This window comes from Emydura macquarii, unplaced genomic scaffold (assembly GCF_026122565.2).
Source record: "Emydura macquarii macquarii isolate MOO-44397 ecotype Brisbane River unplaced genomic scaffold, CSIRO-AGI_Emac_v2 contig_159, whole genome shotgun sequence".
NCBI lineage: Eukaryota > Metazoa > Chordata > Testudines > Chelidae > Emydura > Emydura macquarii.
This window is the reverse complement of record NW_027130296.1, coordinates 50,508-70,999: the sequence shown is the minus strand read 5'-3', so window position 1 is coordinate 70,999 and position 20,492 is coordinate 50,508. Positions and strand designations below refer to the sequence as shown.

Sequence of the window (20,492 nt, the reverse complement as noted above, 5' to 3'; positions counted from 1 at the left end):
TCGGTCATCATTAAAAATGTTAATGATGACCAGATATTCAACACAATTAATGTTACAAAAATGGGGAAGAAATACAAACCAAAATAAGAAAAGAACAAGTTAAAGAATATTTAGATAAATTATATGTATTCAAATCAGCAGAATCTGATGAAATTCATCCAATGGTACTTAAGGAACTAGCTGAAGTAATCTCAGAACTATTAGCAATTATGTTTGAGAACTCACAGAGAACAGGTCCCAGAGGACTAAAGAAGGGCAAACAGAGTAGCTATCTTTAAAAAGAGGAATAAAGAAGATGGGGATTATAGATCAGTCATCTTGATTTTGATACCCGGAAGTATACTGGAATAAATGATTAAACAAGCAATTTCTAAACTGCTAGAAGATAATTGGGTTATAAAGAATGGATTTATCAAAAAATATTCCAGACCAACCTAATTTCCTTCTTAGTCACCAGGGTCACTGGTCTTTTGGACGGGTGGAAACAGCACATATGATATATTTTGATTTTAGTAGGACTTTTGATACAGTCCTACTTGATAACCTCATAAGCAAACTAGGGAAAAGCGGTCTAGAAGAAATTACAATATGGTGGGTGCATAACTGGAGGAAAGACCACACTGAAAGAATAGTTATCAGTTGTTTGCTGTCAGACTAGGAGGGTGTATCTAGTGGGTTCCTGCAGGGGTCAGCCCTGGGTCTGGCACTATTCAATATATTAATGACTTAGATAATGGAGAAGAGAGTATGCATATAGAAGATGAAGATGACGCCAAGCTGGGAGAGGTTGCAAGCACTTTGGAGGGCAGGATTAGAATTCAAAAGAACCTTTAAAAAATGGAGAATTAGTTTGAAATCAAAATGAAATTAAATAAAGATAAGTGCAAAATACTGCATTTAGGAAGGACAAATCAAATGCACAACTACAAAATGGGAAATAACTGGCTAGGTGGCAGCACTGCTGAAAAGGATCTGGGGGAATGGTTATAGTGGATCACAGATTGAATATGAATCAAGAATGTGATGCAGCTGGGGAAAAGGCTAATATCATTCTGTTGTGTAATAACAAGAGTGTCATATGTAAGACACATGAAGTAATTGTTGTGCTGTAGTCAGCACTGGTGAGGCCTCAGCTGAAGTACTGAGTCTAATTCTGGGCACTTCACTTTAGTAAAGATGTGGACAAATTGGAAAGAACCCAGAGGAGAACAACAAAAATGATAAAAGGTTTAGAAAGCCTGACATATGAGGAATGGTTAATAAAAAAACTGGGCATGTTTAGTCTTCACAAAAGAAGAGTGAGGGGGGCACCTGATAACAGTCTTCAGATATATTAAGAGGTGTTATAAAGTGAATGGTGACCAATTGTTCTCCATGTCCACTGAAGGTAGGAAAAGAAGTAATGGGATTTATCTGCAGAGGGGAAATTTAGGATAGATATTAGGGGAAACTGTCTAGCTCTAAGAGTAGTTAAGCTCTGGAATAGATTCCAGGGGAGGTTGTGGAATCCCCATCATTGTTTAACCTGTTCTTAAAACCTCCAAACACCAGTCAGAGATTATAAAGCTTTAGTTGGTCCTGTTTCAGCACAGGGGACTGGACTAGATGACCTCTCAAGGTCCCTTCCAGTTGTATATTTCTATGTCCCCCAGAGATCTGTACTGGGACCAGTGCTGTTCAAAATATTCATAAATTATCTGTAAAATAGTGAGGTAGCAAAGTTTGCAGATTGTACAAAATTACATGATAGTTAAGTCCAAAGCTGACTGTAAAAACTTACAAAGAGGTCTCACAAAACTGGATGACTGGGCAATAAAATGGCAGATGACATTCAGTTTTGATAAGTGCAAATAAAGCACAATGGAAAAAATACTCCCAACTTTATATACAAAATGATAGGGTCTATATTAGCTGATACCAACTCAGGAAAGAGATCTTGAAGTCATCATGAATAGTTCTTTGAAAACATCTTTTCAATGTGCTGTCACAGCCAAAAAAAGAGCTATCAAAATGTTAGGAAACATTAGGAAAAGGATAGCTAATAAAACAGAAAATATCTTAATGTCACTATTTAAATCCATGGTACAACTACACTTTAATTACTGCGTACACTTCTAGTCATCCCATCTCAAAAAAGATATGTTGGAATTGGAAAAAGTACAGAAAAGGGCAAAATAAATTACTCGGAGTATGGAACAGTAATCATACGAGGAGAAATGAAAAAGACTGGGACTGTTGAGCTGAGAAAAGAAACAACTAAAGGAGGATGTGATAGAAGTGTATAAAATCTTGAATGATGTGGAGAAAGTGAATGAGGAAGTGTTATTTACCATTTTATGTACCATAAAAACCAGGGGTCACCCAATAAAATTAATAGGCAGTAGGTTTAAAACAAACATAAGGAAGTACTTCTTCACACAGCGCACTGTCAACCCATGGAACTTGTTGCCACAGGATGTTGTGAAGGCCAGAAGTATAACTGGGTTCAAAAAATAATTAAATTAGTTCATGGAGGATAGGCCCATCAATTACTATTAGCCAAGATGGTCAAGGACACAACCCCTAAGCCTCGGACTTGTAGAAGCTGAGACTGAAAGATTGGGGATGGATAACTCAAAATTTCCTAGGTTTTTTCATTCCTTCTGAAGCATCTGGCGCTGGCCACTGTCAAAATACAGGATACTGAGCTAGATGGACCATTGGTCTGACTCAGTATGGCTGTTCTTATGTTCTTATAAATCTATGAAAACATGTTTTCCTACTAACATAAAGACATAAACACAGTTCAGAAAGGGAGGCACAAGAACCATATGCACAAATGCCTGTATTATCACTTGCCTTTAGTTTTGTATGCAGTTACAATGATTTGCATGCACAAATGGTGGTTTAGCTGTCGTGCACAGAAAAGTTTACCGGAGAGGCAATGTGACCACATGGATTAAGCAACTGACTTTGATTCAGAAGCCTGTGTTGCATCCTGGCTCTTTTACTGACTTGCTATTTGACATCGGGGTCTCACACTTATTACTCTGTCTACCCAGGAGCTGGGATCAGAAAGAAGCAGATAGGAGTGGTTGTTATTCTACGCAAGCTCTGCCCACAAGAGCAGAGTAGCTGGATGTGTTTACTGAAATGATCAACACTGAAATAGTTATTGGTGATTTAATTGTCATCATTATGTTTCAAAATTAACCTCTCAAACAAATACATGGGGAAAGTTCACTCCTCACTAAGGAACAAGCCAATGGGGGTTTGCACATAGTAGGATATGGGAGAAAAGGACTCCTTACCCTCCAACCCCATAGGCCAGTAGCTTGACACAGAACAGCTGTGTAGTTGTTCCAGTGACACTACTACAGGCCATGGGCTTCAGTTGCAGCTAGGGTGCCTGTGTATTCCCTATTGAAGGATTTCAGGGCACATAGTCATGGATCTACTAGGGACCAGTCTACATTGGCCCGTCTTCGTAACCAAATGCCATATGGAGACCTCCCTCCCTGGGCAGCTGAACTATGACAGCTTCACTTCATTTACATCCCCAGAGGGTTTGGGGATCAGCATTTGTCCCTAGGAGCTATGATTTCAGTTTGTCTGCCTGCCCTGGTTTGGAATACATTCAGAATAAGAGCTTTGAAACAATAAGGTTTTGAAACTCATTTTTCTCTCTACAATAAGAAAAAAACAGAAGTTTTTTTATAATGCAAAATATGTATTTATATTAACTATCGAAAAAAACCAGTTAACACAGAGTTAAGGTTGCCTAGTGGTACTCTGTCCCTTACTAGAATATGGAAAGTAGCTAAATTTAAACCTCTGAAAACCAAGAAATAATGGATTAAGGTAACACAAACTTAAAATTAGGAAATACAGAGTTAACATACACACCACCACCCTAGCGCAACATTAGCTCTGCCCCTTGCAGGGCAATAGACACTGGGAACAGTTCAGTGAAGATGATTCCATAATAAACAGATATGAAGAAAGAGTAAGAGAATGTGCAATGGGGTATGTTCTGTTCTGTGGATTTGAATTCCATCTTGTGTCTGCATGCACTGTGCCTGAATTACTGTGTTAGGTGTAGCTGCACTAAGCAGTGGAAGGATTAGTAGGAGCAGCTCAGAAGAGCTGTCACTGTGATGTGACAAGAGGGGCATGTGTATGCTGAGCGATCAATTATCCCTCATTTCAGCACTGAGTTCTGTAGACTGTGTCTGCAGAGGTGCACTGGGTCCTTCTTGACCTGGAGGTTGTCTGCAGTCTGGTGTCAGACATGGCAGAGGTCTCTAGGGATCACCGAGGGGTAAGTGAAGGCAATAGTGCAGAAGGACTGCTCAGGGCCACGTTGAAAGGGTGGTAACATTTTGCAGATCTGGGGTGGTTTGTGTGGAGCAGATTGAGAGTATGTCTACACTGCTGTCTCTGCGGCAATACATGCAGCGGAATCTATCCCAGACAGGCTCTCTGGTCGCCGCCATTAATTCACCTCCCTGAAAGGAGTAAGGCTGCGTCAACTGGAGGGCATCTCCTGTCGATGTAGCACCATGCAGACACTGTGGTGCGTCAACATAAATAAATCAACGGGCAATACATAAGTTACGTTATGTAGCGTATCTCCCGTCGACCGCTGGCGGCAGTATAGACCAGGCCTCAGTGTCTGAGTGTAGGCCAGATGAAGGTAGCTTCTGTTTGATACACTGGACCTAAGCCTGAGTTTTGCTTCCCCTGGGCTGCTCCATCTGCTGGATTCAACCAGGAAAAGGGTGGCTGAGAGGAGCAGGTGGTGGAAACAGCAGCAAGAGCAGTCAGAAGCATTGGCAGGGTCAAAGTGGGAGGGGCTCAGCCCCCCATCACAGCACGTACCCAGTTACCCCAGCCAGAGCTGCCAAGTCTCCTGTGACTCTATTTCCTACCCGAGCCACTGCTCGAAGCAGGGTGTGTTAACCACAAAGAGAAGCTTATGGTCATATGCAAATTATATGCAATTTAGTACATGAAGTAGTTTATATAAATTGCATCTGATGAAGTGGGTTTCTGTTTACGAAAGCTTATGCCCAGATAAATTTGTTAGTCTTTAAGGTCCCACAGAACTCTCGTTAATTTACATAAACTGTCACGTAAGGAGCAGCACAAAACTTGGCCATCATGGTCAAAGCTAAGATTCTGCACTACCATGTGAGTTAGATTGTGTGTTGTGTGTTGCTTTCTCTATTGGCAGAGGGAGGGAGTTCATATCTGTCAGGGACACAGGCCAATGTGAGAAGTGTGAATGAAAATATATGGTGGAGGGTATCACCTTCCATGGCAATTCCTGGATTTTATGTATTTAGGTCAGTGGATTTAGGATTCAGTCCACCTTGACTTCAACAACATTTGTATTTGTAGGATATTATAGTAGGGCTGAAAGGATGGTCCCGTAGTGACACAAGTGTTATATTTTCTGCTTCAGAATACAAATGGGAAATATAAACTGTGACCCTACTTGAAATAGCACTGTCCCTTAGGCTCAAGCAGTTAACCAGTATCTGAGGCTCACTGTGTTGTTTCCATCTGGAGGAAAAAAGGATTATATGAATCATATGCAATCCTTTGGTGCAATCTTTTGCAATTCTTTGGTGCAATCCTGTTTCTTTACAAGTAACGGACATTTCCCTGTACACAGAAGGAACAAAAACAACATCCACAGTTCCCTTGCTCACAATTTCCAAGCCCCCCTCTCCAGTCAGTTCTGTGCCTCAATGAGATCTGTGTTTTTGCTACCTGTCAAGATCACACTCACAACAGCTTCTCCCCTCTTTACTGGCTTTGTCATAGATTCAGTGATTCACAGAGTTTAAGGACAGAAATGACCATCGTGGTCATCTAGTCTGACCTCCTGCACATGTCAGACCCCGAAGCTTACCCACCTACTCCTGCAATAGGCCCTTAACCTCTGGCTGAGTTACTGAAGTCATCAAATCTTTTAACAACTTCAATTTACAGGAAATCCACCATTTATTCTAGTTCAAACCAACAAGTGACCTGTGTCCCATGCTGCAGATGAAGGTGAAAAAACCCACCTCTCTGCTTCTCTCCCACACAGCAATTGCTAAACAATCCCCTTCCTGCCTCTTTGCAGTTCAGGAGCCCCTCAGCCCACATCACTTAGCTTCTGATCAGCGCTTGCCATGAGGTCCATTGCATTGAGCAGTGACTTCTTTCTTTCCAGTTGTCTGACTAAATAAAGGGGCTTTATTGCACCTTCTATTTAGCCTTAAAGAAGCACACCAACCAGCCTTAATTAGGCCTGTGAATTTCTATGGATCACAGACCCACTTGATGGTAGCCATTAACACCTTCCAGCATAACAATGTATGTTTTTTCTTTTTAACTTTTGTTCCTGAAGGAAAATATAGCAGAACAGCTGGAGGAAATTGAGTCCACCTTCCAGAAACTGTCCCTGCTTGATGACAAGGTCTGCAAATGCCTTCCTTGGAGTGCACGAGAAGAGATACATCAGAGGCTTAAGAGACTAACTGACAAAACAGCGATGCTTTTAAAGGTAAGCTCTTCTATGGTAAAATAACTGCTATTAAAGGGGAAGCCCAAGGTACTCAGTGAGCAGCTGACACTGAGTTAAGTTTCCGCACATACAAACAGCAGAACAAATGTTTCAGCCTCAATGACAATTTTCCATTAAAAGAGCAACAAAGAAAGAAAGAACAAAAGGTCTGCAGCGGGGGGCGCACAGTATGTGTGTTTCTCCTCTGGGATAGCCTGGCCGTGCACACACACATTTAAGGTCCTTGCAAACAGACCTCTGCCTTTAAAGACTGAGCCATATGGAGGAGGAGACACCGAGCTGGAATTGCAGTCCATGGGATGTTCTTTACACCAGGGGGCTGGATTTTCACAAGACCTCACCCTGAACAGCTCCCATTGAGAACAATGAAAACTCTTAATGGCCCCTCTGTCCCCCTTGAGAACAAATGAGCTGCTGGGTGCTGAACCCTTTGGACAAGCTGTCCCTTAAAGGCCAAATAACAGCAAGAGGAAACAATGTGGCGAGCACTTCCACACCACACACAGGCAGGAGGTAGTTGTGGTTTGGCTGGTTGTGCTTAGGAGCTGGCCAGTGCTGCCAGCAACCCTTACCAGCCTGGCCAGGCTGTGTCTAGGTACATGTAGTATAACTGCCACAGACCTCCCTAATAACAATCTGAAACAAACTTCTTCCTGTAAGAGGAAACAGGAGGGCATTTCAGACAGTAATTTCTGCAAATCAGATTGTTAAACGATCTCCTGAGTATCAGGTACAATCACACTGCAGAATGGCATCTGAATGTTGTTTTGCTCTTCTCTTCTAGGGGGATACTGAGAGCCACAGGCGAAGGTGAGTTTATGAAATTCACTGTGCGGGTGTCCATACACACAACAGTGTAAAGAGAGCTTGACAATGTGGGACAGTACTAGAGGGTAGATCCCAATTTTCCTTCTATTCCTCTGGAATCTGGAGTCATCTTGCTTTTTATTACAGTAATTGAATTTCAGCTGGAAGGTGTGTAAGTCACAGAAAGGAAAGAAAATTATAAAAGAGATTTTAGAATTTGTGTGTGATTTGGCCACCACTTCTTCTAAATCCTACGTCCCCAAGTTAATTATTTTTAGAAGAGTTAAACAGTCTTTTTTCCCCTCCTGTTTCACTCAGCTCCACCCCTCTCCCACCTCCACTTCCATGCCCCACCCTCACCCCGATTATATCCATTGAGATGTTAATAGATAAAGAGCAGGGTTAATGACCACAGTGAATATTGTCTTCAGTTTTGAAGATCTCACTTCTCGGACACAGCCACCTGAATCTGAATTGGAAAACTTCTTGCTTGGAAGGCAAATTGCTGTGGAGACAGAGTTACAGGGGCAAAAAGGTAAGAAAAAGGGTCTGGGGTCTGTGCATATGTCTTTTGGTATTTATGGGGTTACCAGGCTTGATGAGCACATGGGAGTAACTTATCAGTGTCTGTGTAACTGAACCTGAGACCTCAGATGACTCAACTCGGAACATTCGCAGACTGGCTCATTGTGGTCATCATTTGTCCAGGGAAATGCTGCTCTCTTCCTTGTTCCTGGGTCCTCAAAGGAGTCACCTCATTCCTGACTCAGCCTCATGATTCTCTCTGACAGATGGCCTGTCTGTCCCCTTTGATGCTGCTGTGATAGGAGGTCTCAGCCAGTCTCAGGAAATTTTCATTCTTAGACACAAACTTTTTTCCTTATAGCATGTTTTTCACGCTCCCATTCTCAGACTAGCACTTTGACTTTGCATCACCCTGGCTAAACGCAGGAGCATAGAAACAGGTGTGAAATCCAGGTCATATGACCATGCTTCTTTGTCTTTCTTTATCACACAACACCACCTGCAACTGATGAGTGGTCTTTACTTCCTTCCCTTTCTGCCTTGGGGACATTACTTCCTAATTTTCAAATATGCACCTGATTCGGGATGCCCAGCTGAGGCCACTTCCCTTCCTGTAACTTCAGGTTCTGACCTTCCTCTCTAAACCCATGTCTACACTACCACTTATGTTGGCAAAATGTATGTCACTCAGGGGTGTGAAAAAACCACACCCCTGAGTGACATAAGTTTCATTAGCGTAAGTGCTCATGTGCACAGCACTGTTGGGGGGAGATCTTCTCCCAACATAGTGACTACTGCTTATTGAGGTGGTTTTATTATGTCAATGAGAGAGAGCTCTCTCCTGTTGGCAGAGAGCAGCTACATGAGCGATCTTATACTGGTGCAGCTGCATTGGTCCAGCAGTGCTGCTGTAAATTTGCTAGTGTAGACACTGCCTGAGATACTAAAGACCTGATTTTCGGTGATGTGGAAGAATCACACCTCCCATTGAAATCAAAAGAGCTGTGAGCTCTCAGCACTTCATAAAAATGTGTGTGGGGAAGGGGATGTTATCTCCCAAAAATAATAATTTGAGGAAGTTGTTTTTAGTAAGTCTTCAGCAGATTTCCCACACTCTCCATTGCTAGTAAAAGAGCTCTGTAGAAGACATGAAGAAGTCAAGGGAAAAGTGTCCCTTTGAGGGTGAGCGGTTTTGTGCAGAGGAGAGGTTTGTAATTGAGGTCCAGGTGATGGAATCTGCTTAGAAAAGCTCCTGCTAGCTGGGAAGGGGATGAGTAACAGGTCTGGGATTCTTCACAGCAGGGAATATGGTCTAAATAATCCACAATTCATTTTCCTGCAGAGAGAGAAAACATCAGCGAGCAAGTGGCTGAGAAACAAGAGACTGCAAGTCATGTCATCCGTATCTGTGAAAAGGCTCCTACTCCCAAATATGGACTTGACCAGGCATCCCTGGACCCAGCAATCCACAATATCCGTAACACAACAAAGGACACTGAGCACAAGGTACAAAATAACAATTTAGTGTCAATATTCCCACTACAGTGGGGTACTCAGTTGGCTCCAATGTGCCAACAATCAGTGTCAGGCTGACGTGCTTGATTCACTCGGGAGAGCTATAATTTATATCTCAGTATTTCATCCAGCCTGGTACCCAATGGACAGCAAACTGGGAGGTGGGGAATCGGGAGAAAGACAAAACTTGAAGAAAATTTTGAAAATTATTAACAAATACTGTAAAACCAGATAAGTTTTAGGTCATAAGCTCCATACCTCTAGTGAATCCTGGAGCCCCTTGGTATTTGGTATCATATTTGCATATTCAACTAATCAAGGGTCCTAATGTAGCAAAAGCAGCTTCAGCTGATCCAGGGCTCCTAACTAATACGTTGAAACCACAAAAAGGTTTTCCAAAAGCCAAAATTTGGAGGGTGATCCAGGTGCTGGGATGATAGCCAAGGGAAGGAAATGATAAAGTCTGAGACAGCAATGGGGCCAGGACAGACCAGGCACAGGAGAGGCAGCGTTCAGGTCAGCTGCCAGTATAGTTCTCCCACCTCCTGGGGTGTTTGCAACTTTGCATGCAATTTTTCTCAGGTTATTTTCTGTTGGGTTTTTTCCATTTAATTTCCTGTTAAAACACCATGACCCTGAAACACCCCATTATAACCTCCCTGCATAATGGAGTCTGAAGTTTGCTTTCTTTCTCTTTCTATTTTAGGTGGATATAAAAGGCCTCAGGCAAAGGTGGGTTTGTGAGTTGTCTTTCACTGAATGGAAAGTGCTGTCTGGGTCATGTTTTCAACTTGAAAATGTGGGGCAGCCCTGAACAATGTCCCCCACTCCTTTCTGGCTTGGGGAGGGCATGTTTCCAGTGCTGCCAACTCTCACAGCATTATCATGAGTTTCATAACTTTTCTGTGGATTTCTGCAGTACTGTGTTTCATTTCTTATTAAAGTAATTTAATTCCCTCAGGAGAGATGAATCAGTCAGGGGAGGGAATGAAAAGTAAAAGTCATTTTAGAAATGATCTTGGTCATTCTGAGACCCCTCCTCTCCCCCCTCATTAATCCTATGAACGATCTTGTAAAGGGCTTTTCTCCCCTGTTGTATTTATCACAATAAAGGTGAAGAGGGGCGTGAATGACAAGAGTAAATTTTGTCTTCAGATCTGAAGAACAGATGTCTCCAGAACAAGCACCTGAATCTGGACTAAGTAGAGGGGAGCATTTCTCCACCGGAGTGAAACTGGCTGTGGAGGAGAGCTCTAAGGGAAACATAAGTAAGAGACGAGAATCTGCCTCTGCATCACTTTAATCAATTTAAATTATTACCTGGGTGTCACACTCAGATCAGGTGCTTTATCTGGATGACAATGCCCGGTACCCCTCAAGTTATTCACCTCTTCCTGTCTCCATTTGGGAAGGGGAAGAATGAAGCTGCTTGACACAGTCACCTCATTTCTCCTCAGAATTGAGACTCCTTCTCTCTGAGACTATGGTCACCGTGCAATGAGTGTCTAAGCAGGCTCAAGCTTTAGGGATAGAGTATTTGGCTAAAGTCCCTTTCCTCCCCAGCAGGCAGATGCTCTGGCACCTGTTCCCCCAGGCAGGATTGTAGGGCTCCATCCATTGCAGAAAATGTGTACTCTTTTAGCCTGTGCCCCACCATTCAAGAGCCTGGTTATCACGTTTCAGGGCTCATATCAGTGTTTGGTTGGTACCTCAACACACAAATGGTCATCCCCTCCCCCCCAATTTAGTATTAAACCAGCATAGAAAATAGCAACAGCATGTACTGCTTCTTGCTCATCTTAGCTCTGTGGAGACATCACAGCTACAGGTGGTGGAACTGGGGGTCTAGTCTAGTCTAGACTATGCACAGTCAGCATCATGGCTCCTATTAAGGTGATTCCATGGCTCCTACTAAGGTTACATTTATAAATGGCTGACACATGTTGAATAGCTGTTGTAGGAATGTTATCAGCATGAACAGTACGTGTTATAAGCGCATCAGCAGAAGGAATGAGACATGGTTTAAGCCATTTTCATAAGCAACGTCTTCTATCTAAGTTAGCAATTGGTATATCCCTTGTTAGGATAGTACCTGAGCACCTCACAACATTTCTTCTGTATTTGCCCTCACACACCCCTGGGAGTCAGGGCAGTGCTATTACCCCATTTACAGATGGGGGCTGAGGCCAGAGGTCCAGCTCCACAAAGGTATTTAGGTACCTAAGCCCTTGATTTAGGTTCCTAAGTCTCAGTTTCAGGCTCCATTACAATCCCCAAAACACATGGAGGACTCAGGATCCAGTCTCCCTGCTCCACTGAGTAGGGAATTATTTATACACAGTGGAAAAGCTTCAGCAGGAGAGAATGAGGGATACACTCATCATCATATCCTATAGCTCAGTGGCTGGGGCACTCTCCTGAAAGGGGCGGGAGACCCCTGCTCAGATTCTTTCTCTCCATCAGGTTGAGAGGGAAATTGCTACTGTGCAGCTTCTAGTGGAATGTAGCAGGGTCCATGTGGCCAGTTGTTGTTGGCAGAGTTGTGCAGTCAAAATTCACACCCTGGCTTGCCATGCAGTGACTTGTCATGTAAACAAGCCCGTAATGAAATCTTTACTGTGCTCGTGGTTTCCAGATGAAGAACAACAGCCTTAAACCAGCAGTAGCCAGAACCACTTCCCACTGTCCCAGATCCACCGACATCCAGACACCCCCCTGTATAGAAACAAATGCACCCACCACCATGTGTAAAATATAAAAATAATACAAAACTAGATATGCAAATAAAGACTAATAAAGACTCCAACTCCTGAAACAGGAGGACTCCACCATTGCCCTCCTTGTGCATAAAGACTGAGGAAAGAATCTGGCCATTTGCTGTACCCCAATGACTAATGAACTAGGAGAGGGAATCTTAAGCCTGAATATTGGGGCCTAACCTAACATAAACCTCATCCAAATCAAGCCCACACCAGCTGCCTGTGCCCCTATAAGTGTAGCCTTTAAACATGCAATATAGGAGACAGACTGGCTATGCCAGCTAGACCTCAGACCTAAAACCTACAATACCTAAATTCCCTCATCTCAGGGTGCAAACAGGGGCATTAAAAACAATTTCAATACATTAGAAATATTGCCAACAAGCCTATCGAAAATAAGACAGGAATTTTTTGAAAACTCTAAAAGATTAAAAACAACGAGAGTCCTGTAGCACCTTAAAGACTAACAAATTTCTGTGGGCGTAAGCTTTCATGGGCTGCAACCCACTTCGTCAGATGCATCATGATGCAAATGGGTTACAGCCCACGAAAGCTTACGCCCATAGAAATTTATTAGTCTTTAAGGTGCTACAGAACTCTCATTGTTTTTGATGTATACAGACTAACACGGCTACTCCTCTGTAATCTAAAAGATTAAATATTTACCTTTAAAAGACCAATGTTTAATATAGCTAAAAAACAACTTACATGACTAAAGTGAGTTATCACTACTCATTCCAATAACTGGAGCATCTTTTGCGTGTAAAAGAAAAGAGAATGATTTTGTGCAAAGATTGAACTACCACAGTTAAAATATATAAGTTTCCTAAAGTAATTTTAACAACTGAATAGGAATTTCAAGGAAGATTTTCATAAAACTGAAGAGATGTTTACCTGGGGAATTTCACTTACTCTTCATTACCAATAAACTAGCTCTATAGATCCCACAAAGAATTTGAGGTAAAAGTGACTCCCAGTATCAGAGATTTTGTGAGGTAGAGATGTGTATCTGAATTGAAAGTGGTATAATCTAGTCAGGACACTCTTGCCATTTGACAGCTGGGAAGGGGGTTGGCAGCCAGACACTGGAATTGTTTAGAGCTGGGGAATATGGTGTAAATAACCCAGAATTTATCCACTTGCAGAGAGAGGAAACAACAGTGAGCAAGTGTCTGAGAAACAGGAGGAAGCTGAAAATGGTGACTGTGGAGAGGCTCAAACTCCCAAAGATGGTATCAGCCAAGCATTCCTGGACCCTGTAAGTCACAGGATCAGTAACACAACAGAGGATGCTGAGCAGAAAAGGGTACGGAATAACTATTTATTGTAAATATTCACACTACTCTAGGGAAGTCAATTGGCTCTAAGGTCTCATCCGTGTGTGCCTGACTGGGACGCTTGAGACATTTATCTCTGAGCACTTCAGCCAGCCTGCTACCCAATGAACAGTGTGGAGGAAGGAGAGAAAACAAGGAAATTTCTATACCTGGGAAATAATCAGAATTTTCATCCCACAGGAAATTCTGATTTTTCAACATTTGTTTGCTCTGAATTGGGATGAAAAGTCAAAATATAAACATTCTGATTCAGAAAGGTCAAAGTGTTTCATTTCAAGTCATTTCCACATTTGAATGCATCTGTCTACTCAAAGGAGCTTTAATTCCAGGGCCTCATGCACTCATTCTTCCCTGTGGAGTAGGTTCCCTAGTTGGACTACATCTCCCATGATGCACTATTTGCTTTGGTCAGAGGTGAGGCCACAGTGCATTACGGGAGATTTATTATAGCCAAGAGACTGGCCCATAGGGGAGAATGGTGACACTCAGAACTCAAATTACAACTCTCATGAGGCAATGCAGTACAATAGGGAAATATAGTTTAATGTTGAATCAGTTCAAAATGAAATAGTGGTGCAAATTCGGAGTATTTTGGTGGTGAAAATTAGATGTCACTGTGAAGCAGTTCCAAAAATACAACTTGTGTGCTCTCTCTCTCACACACTCTCTCAAAAAAGCCTTATAACATTTTCAGATTCTTTATAACCTTTTAGTACAGAGCTATGGAAACAAATAAGGTTCTGTCCCTCATTAAATGAATATCACCTTACTGCTCCGAGCTCAACTACTTAATAGGATTGCCAATTTTGGCTGAACGTATTTCTGGAGGTTTCATTACATGACATAATCTTTAAATTAGAGATTAATCATATATTCATGGAGACTCCAGGACAATCCTAGAGGGTGGGCAATTCTTCAGCTGGATGGTACCACTGACCGGTTTAAGAGATATTTCAAAAGTTTGCACTACAAAAGCTATAGCACCTATGCTTCCAGAGAGTTCATATCTCTGTGGGCTGTTTCCTCAGGAATTCCTGCATAGGTGACACATGCTTGTGTTGTGGTGGAGGGACAAAAATTCTGTCTTTTCCAGAGTTGTGAGTTCAAAGCCTTCCAATAGGAGCTGACTGGGCTGTACCCAACCTCCAACTTGTATGATGTCTGGGACTGCAATAAGAACTGAGGAATTGCTAGAATAGATCACACCCAGAGTCCCTTTAGTCCAGTGCCCTGTCTTTGACAATAGCCAACACCAGCTGCTTCAGTAGTAAATGTAAGATCCCACAATAATTAGATGTGGAATAATCTGCCTCCTACATTAGGTCTCATCCTGGTCTGAAGTACTTTGAGATTGGCTTAAGCCTTTGCTAAATACTTGGCCTCAGTGATTTCCTATGGTAACAAATTCCATATATTTATCACGTGTTGTATGGACAAGTATTTCCTTTTGTCAGTTTTGAATTTCATTGAACATCCCTTCTTCTTGTGTTATGAGAGAGCAGAAACAGAAACTCCAGATCTATCATCTCAAGACTATTCATTATTTCATATATTTTATCACATTTCCTATCATTTATCTCCTTTTTAAGGTAATAATCCCAAATTTCAATCTTTCTCTCTGTGAGGGTTTTCAAGGTCCTTGGTCATTCTCATCATTTTTGTCTGATTTCCCTCTAGTTCTGAATTATCCTTGTTGAGATGGGGTGACCAGTCCTGCACAGTGTATCCAGATGAGGCTTTGTAATATTCTCCATATTATTCTCCATCCTGTTCCTTATGCATCATAGCATCTTGTTAGCTGATTTGACTGCAGCTGCACATTGAGCAGAGGTTTTTCATTCATCTGTCTACAGTGATGAACACCAAGGTCCCTTGCCTGTGTTAATACAGTTAATTTAGAACACCACACTATATAAAAGTAATTTATTTTTTCCCTCCAATGTGCATTACTTTGCATTTATTGAGATTGGATTTCATTTTGACATCACGTTGTCCATTTCCTATGCTTGTTTAGATCTCTCTCAAATTCCCCACAGTTCTTTCTGGCCTTGAATAACCTGTAATCTTCAAATGTTCTACCTCACACCTCACCCCAATTTACTTTATTTATATTAAATAATATGGGACCTTGTGTGGAACCTTGTGTTTCTTGCTGTTAACCTTGGTCCATGATGGAAACTGACTATTTCATCCTAGTCTTTATTTTCTGTCACAGCCAGTTTTTGATCCATTTCACCCCATGACTCCTTAGCTTCTTTAGTGGCTGCTTGTGTGGTACTGTGATTTGGGGGAGAAGGGGATGACCTGTCTAGTGCAGGATGCTTGCATCCTATCCTCCAATCTGTCCTATACCTCAAGGCAGTGATGACTAAGGGGAAAAATCAATATTGCTGCCTTGATCCACAGAGTCAGTAGGATTATCTTGAGCTGCAGGGAGGTATGGTGTAGGGACCAAAGTCAGTAGGATCACCCAGAGCGGCAGGGCAGTATGGCCTAACAATCACAGTTATTACATTTGCACTGAGCCACACAGCAGTATGGCCTAGCAGCTGGAATCAGTAGGCTTTTCTTGAGCCATAGGGAACGGAGGGCGGTATGGCCTAGAGACCAGAGTCAGTAGGCTTGGGTGGCCTGCCACCTGGGGTGGGCAATGGCTGGGATAGGGGGATCTCGGCCCAGATGCCTGCCAGTAGAGCGGTGATCTGTCTGAATCAAGCTGATTACTGCTGGAACAATGGCTAGTTGTCCCTTCCCCAGCCCTCAGGCTACTTCCTACTGTGATTCCTACAGTCAAAGTGGGAGTGTCTTCGGGGTCTCTGGGTTCCCCAGGTCAGGCAGCTTCCAGTGGCTCTGACCTCCCCAGGATGTCCTGAGGTACCTGGGTATCTGCCAAGCCACAGCATCCCTGGCTTCCACAGTCAGAGGCTGCCTCTGCTCCAAGGTGGGAGCCTGCAATAGATGTCCTTCCTCTCCAGCAGTCAGCCTACACTGATCTGGCTCATTCCCTTTTATACTCCTGCTGCATCTGGAGCATGCCCAGTAGGGATGAGGCGGCATGGCTTCCTCAGCCCACAAGGCGGGGATAACCCCTTCCCATCTAGTGCAGAGTGATTGTACCCTGTCACACACCCTTCACCAAAGAGGGAACCCAGAGGGGTTCTCTGTGTGCCCCCTCCCACCTAGCCTTGAGAAAAAGTCAGCATTGGCATGATTATTTCAAAGATACATTATAAAGGATGACTTGTGAGAGAGAACAAAGGATTAAATCAGAAGGTGATTTCTTGTGTTCTGTCTGTAAAAAAGTCCTCCAGGATAGAAATATCTTCCAGAATGGAATCTGATTTTTCTTTTGTTTCTCTTTCTTCTAGGTGGATGTAAAGGGCAGCAAGGAAAGGTGAGTTTGTGAGTTTTATTTTATTGTGCTGGGAAGCTCCGGGAAAGCTCCCTACTCTTCACATAACACAAAGTGAAAAGTGAAAAGTGAATGGGAGAGTCCCAGACACTAGATCCCATTCTACCCTGTTCCTCATACAGTTGGGAGTGTTTAAGATTTTTCATAGAGTCATTTTAATCCCCTGGGAAAAGTGAAGAATGAAGAGAAAGGACAGGAAATAGGAGACAAGTTAGAAATTTCCCATGTTATTTGGAGTTGTCTCCCCTGCTAAACCTTCTGTCCACATTTAATCACTGGTCTAGTAATTAATAGGTCCCATCCTTTCCCTGATAACTACTTGGATCCCTGGATGAAGAAGACAGTGAATGATTGGGACGGTGTTCACTTTGGGGTGAAATACAGTTCAGTGAGGGGTTGTTTCAGCACTTGCCCTACAACCCAGGGTTCCTCACAATGATCTGCCACTGGAGATGCCACCTGGGACACACACAATGAGTCTGCCAGCCTGCAGGTCACACCCTGACAGTCTGTGTGCTAGAAAGCCCAGGTTCAGCAACTCTGACCCCAGCAGCCTGTCTACAGTCCAACTCTGGCTTCCACCTGCTTTGGTTACTACATGCAGGGTGACCCCAACTCATTCCCAGTACCCAATTTTCCCCCAAACCATGTGCTTTGTAATGTCCAACACCCTCCTGGGCTGTTCAGAGAAATAATAAAGTCCTTTTGTTCCTCTAGAGACACAAAAACACATCACAGCGTATTCACTTCCCTGGGGTGAATACAGCCTTCCCTTTAAACACCACACTGAGTTAGTTTACAGTAAAAATAAAACACAGGTATTAACAAAATACACATAGGAATAAGCGAGTTCAAGTATAAGAAATGAAGGGAGAAAGAGTTACAAATAAAACAGAAAAAAATACGCTTTTGTGACAGGGTGCTGGCTGAGCCCTGGGAGTTAAGCCAGCCCTCACTCACCATAGCCCTAATTAAGAGAGGAGTAGAGCCAGCTGGAAGAGCCTGCACGTCCCGTGCTAGCGAGGAGCAGTTGGTAGGCTCACTCAGCCAAGTCCTATAAAGGCTCATGGGAGCATGGGAGCAAGGTAGTAGCTGGAAGGGAAGGGGTGGGTGCTTCAGTCTGCAAGGGTGAAGTTGCAGTTGAGCTGCCTTGATTAGGGGCTGAGGCTGTGTGGCCCTACCCTGGGGCTGTATCTGTGTGTAGTTGTTGGTGGTGGGAAACCAGTAAATAAAGACAACTGCTGGTAGAGCATGGTGCTCCAGTCAGTGACTGGTTTGTGGGGTGGAAGACTAGAATGCCAAGCCCAGGACACCTTACAGCTTCAAAAGTCTTGAACTTAATCTAGCCAGGTCCAGGATTTGTTCAAGATGGGTTTTTTTCCCCCCACCTATGTTCAGCTACAAAAATCTTCAGCCCCACCTTGTCTGTTCAGTGATGGATGGCAGAGATGGCTTCTATCTTGCTTGTATCTTTCAAAGTTCAACTGTTTCAAAAGGCAGGCTGACCTCGTGCTGTTCTTCATTTCCTGTGGACTTCCCACCTCCCTGTACATAAAGGGAGCTTTCATTGTTTTGAATCCAAAAAGAGTAATTTATATAGGAACAGGTAGATCGCAGCCTTCTCTATGTGGGAGGGAAATTGCTTTTCTCTATTTGGCCATGACTTAAAAACCTAATATTATATGAATCATGCTGGTGGCATTAACTTTAAAAAAAAAAAGCCTCATGAGATACCCTCATATAATAGGGTAATATTGTATACAATCAGCTGATTCAGTTGCTTTTCACTGGAGGTTCAGGCCCTGCTGTCTTTATAGACAAGTAAACCTTTGTTATGGATTTTTCTGAGATTTGCCCTCAAAGTAAAGATTATTCAAGCTGTGGGGAAGGTGATATGGAAGCTCAGGGTGAAGGAAGCTCCCTGCTCTTTCTTCCCCTACTTGTGTTTGCTGAAAAGAAAATTGTTCTGCTTTCTACCATCTCCACCCCCGGCTGCTTTAATGGCCTTTTTACTGTGGTCATGTCAATTGAAGTAAACACTTTCCTTTGTTTAGGACGGTTCCCCCGACATAACTGTTCAATTATAATTCCAGCATATATCCTTATTTCTCATCACATATGTACATCATGTAACAGTATTAAAGATCAGTGAGTTATTAGTTTTCAAATAATACCTCACAAGGCATATTTTGTACAAAGATCATTACAATAGTGTGTAGTGTGTGAATACAAGGGTGCTTGGTGTCAATAATAACAGTAGATATTGCGTTTAGGTCTGAAGATCTGACATCTCTGAAGTCAGCAGTGGAGTCTGGAGAGAGAAGGAAGGACAGCGCCTCTCCTGGAAGGAATGCGGCTACACAGACTGAGCTACAAGGGCATGAAGGTAAAGGATGGGGACCCTGTCTCTGTGATAATGTAGCTTTATGTTGATTTTAGGGCACAGACTCAATAAAGCCTGTATATTTGGTGACATTATCTGAGTAACTGAGCCAATCCAACTTCCCTGTGCCCACAATTGACTTTTTTAATGAAGTGGAAAAGCTGCTCTTTTGTCTGCCTACTTCTCAGAAGAGCTTTTGTCTTTTCTTTTTTTAAGCCTTGTGCTGATTTCCCCTGCCCTCAGCCGCCAATATCTCAAGTCCCCAGTATTTGAAAGTGTAACTAACTGTCACCTGGAGAGTCTGTGAGGAGGGGAGATTTATAACTATGAGGTAGATGCTGGAAGCCTTTCAGGTGGTTGTTACCACTCAGCAAGTGGGTGAGGCTGGCTGAAGGGCAGGAGAATGCTTCAGGCCATGGCAGTACTGTGTAAATAACCCAAGTTTTGTGTCACATGCAGAGAAAGAGGGCAAAGCGTTGGTGGAACAGAAAGAGACTAAAACCCACATCTGTGAAGAGACCAAAATCCCCAGTTCTGTGGTCAGGAGAAAGCACCAGGGCTTGAGATATTCTACAGTTGGTGTCATAAGAGAGCTCACGCAGGTATTTAATGCAACCCAACAAAGAGTAATGGGAGGCCACCAATGTCCTAACAAGCTGTGGCTTAGACTATTGAAAATCACAAACAGATACAGTAATTCAAAAATACGGAATCAGTTTTATTCACCCGTTTTTATGAATTTTTTAAAAAACTAGTTCAGCATGTTTAACATTATGAATCTGTGTAATTAGTTCTCAAACCAGGTTATAAACATCTCACTGAGCATAACAGTGGGCATCTCTCTAAACATGCTCTTCCACCCGTCAGCTCAGAGTCTCAAAGTATCTTCAGTTGCCCATATCCCATTAAAGGTCCGTGGAAATTGGGTACCTAACTTCCGGAAGCTTCTTTGAAAATCCCAGTCCAAATAAACTGTCAAAACCATAAATTCATCACAGATAAAGTTTGCTGATGACACAAAAATTGGAAGTGTGGTAAATGATGAAGAGGACAAGTCAGTGATACAGAGCAATATGGATTACTTGAAGCTGGGCACAAGCAAACAATATGAGTTTTAATACAGCTAAATGTAACTGCATACATCTGGAAACAAAGATTTTAGGCCATACTTACATGATGAGAGACTCTATCCTGG

General features: G+C 42.7%; 1 protein-coding gene across 1 annotated transcript; it reads left to right on the top strand.

The window, feature by feature from the left end:
- Positions 1 to 5,142: 5,142 nt before the first annotated feature.
- Positions 5,143 to 20,415, top strand: LOC137150398 (uncharacterized). The gene is made up of 12 exons (XM_067544337.1): positions 5,143 to 5,172; positions 6,383 to 6,538; positions 7,344 to 7,369; positions 7,798 to 7,901; positions 9,234 to 9,397; positions 10,113 to 10,138; positions 10,562 to 10,674; positions 13,311 to 13,471; positions 16,871 to 16,896; positions 19,188 to 19,300; positions 19,757 to 19,899; positions 20,296 to 20,415. The coding sequence occupies exons 1-12, from the start codon at positions 5,143 to 5,145 to the stop codon at positions 20,413 to 20,415; spliced, it is 1,182 nt and encodes a 393-aa protein (XP_067400438.1).
- Positions 20,416 to 20,492: the final 77 nt, after the last annotated feature.

Bases quoted from the DNA above. Each gene is read 5' to 3' on its own strand.
- LOC137150398 (XM_067544337.1), top strand. From the start codon at position 5,143: ATGGTCAAAGCTAAGATTCTGCACTACCAT. The intron at 16,897-19,187 runs GTGAGTTTGTGA...TATTGCGTTTAG, and splicing joins GTAAAGGGCAGCAAGGAAAG to GTCTGAAGATCTGACATCTC. The intron at 19,301-19,756 runs GTAAAGGATGGG...TGTCACATGCAG, and splicing joins TGAGCTACAAGGGCATGAAG to AGAAAGAGGGCAAAGCGTTG.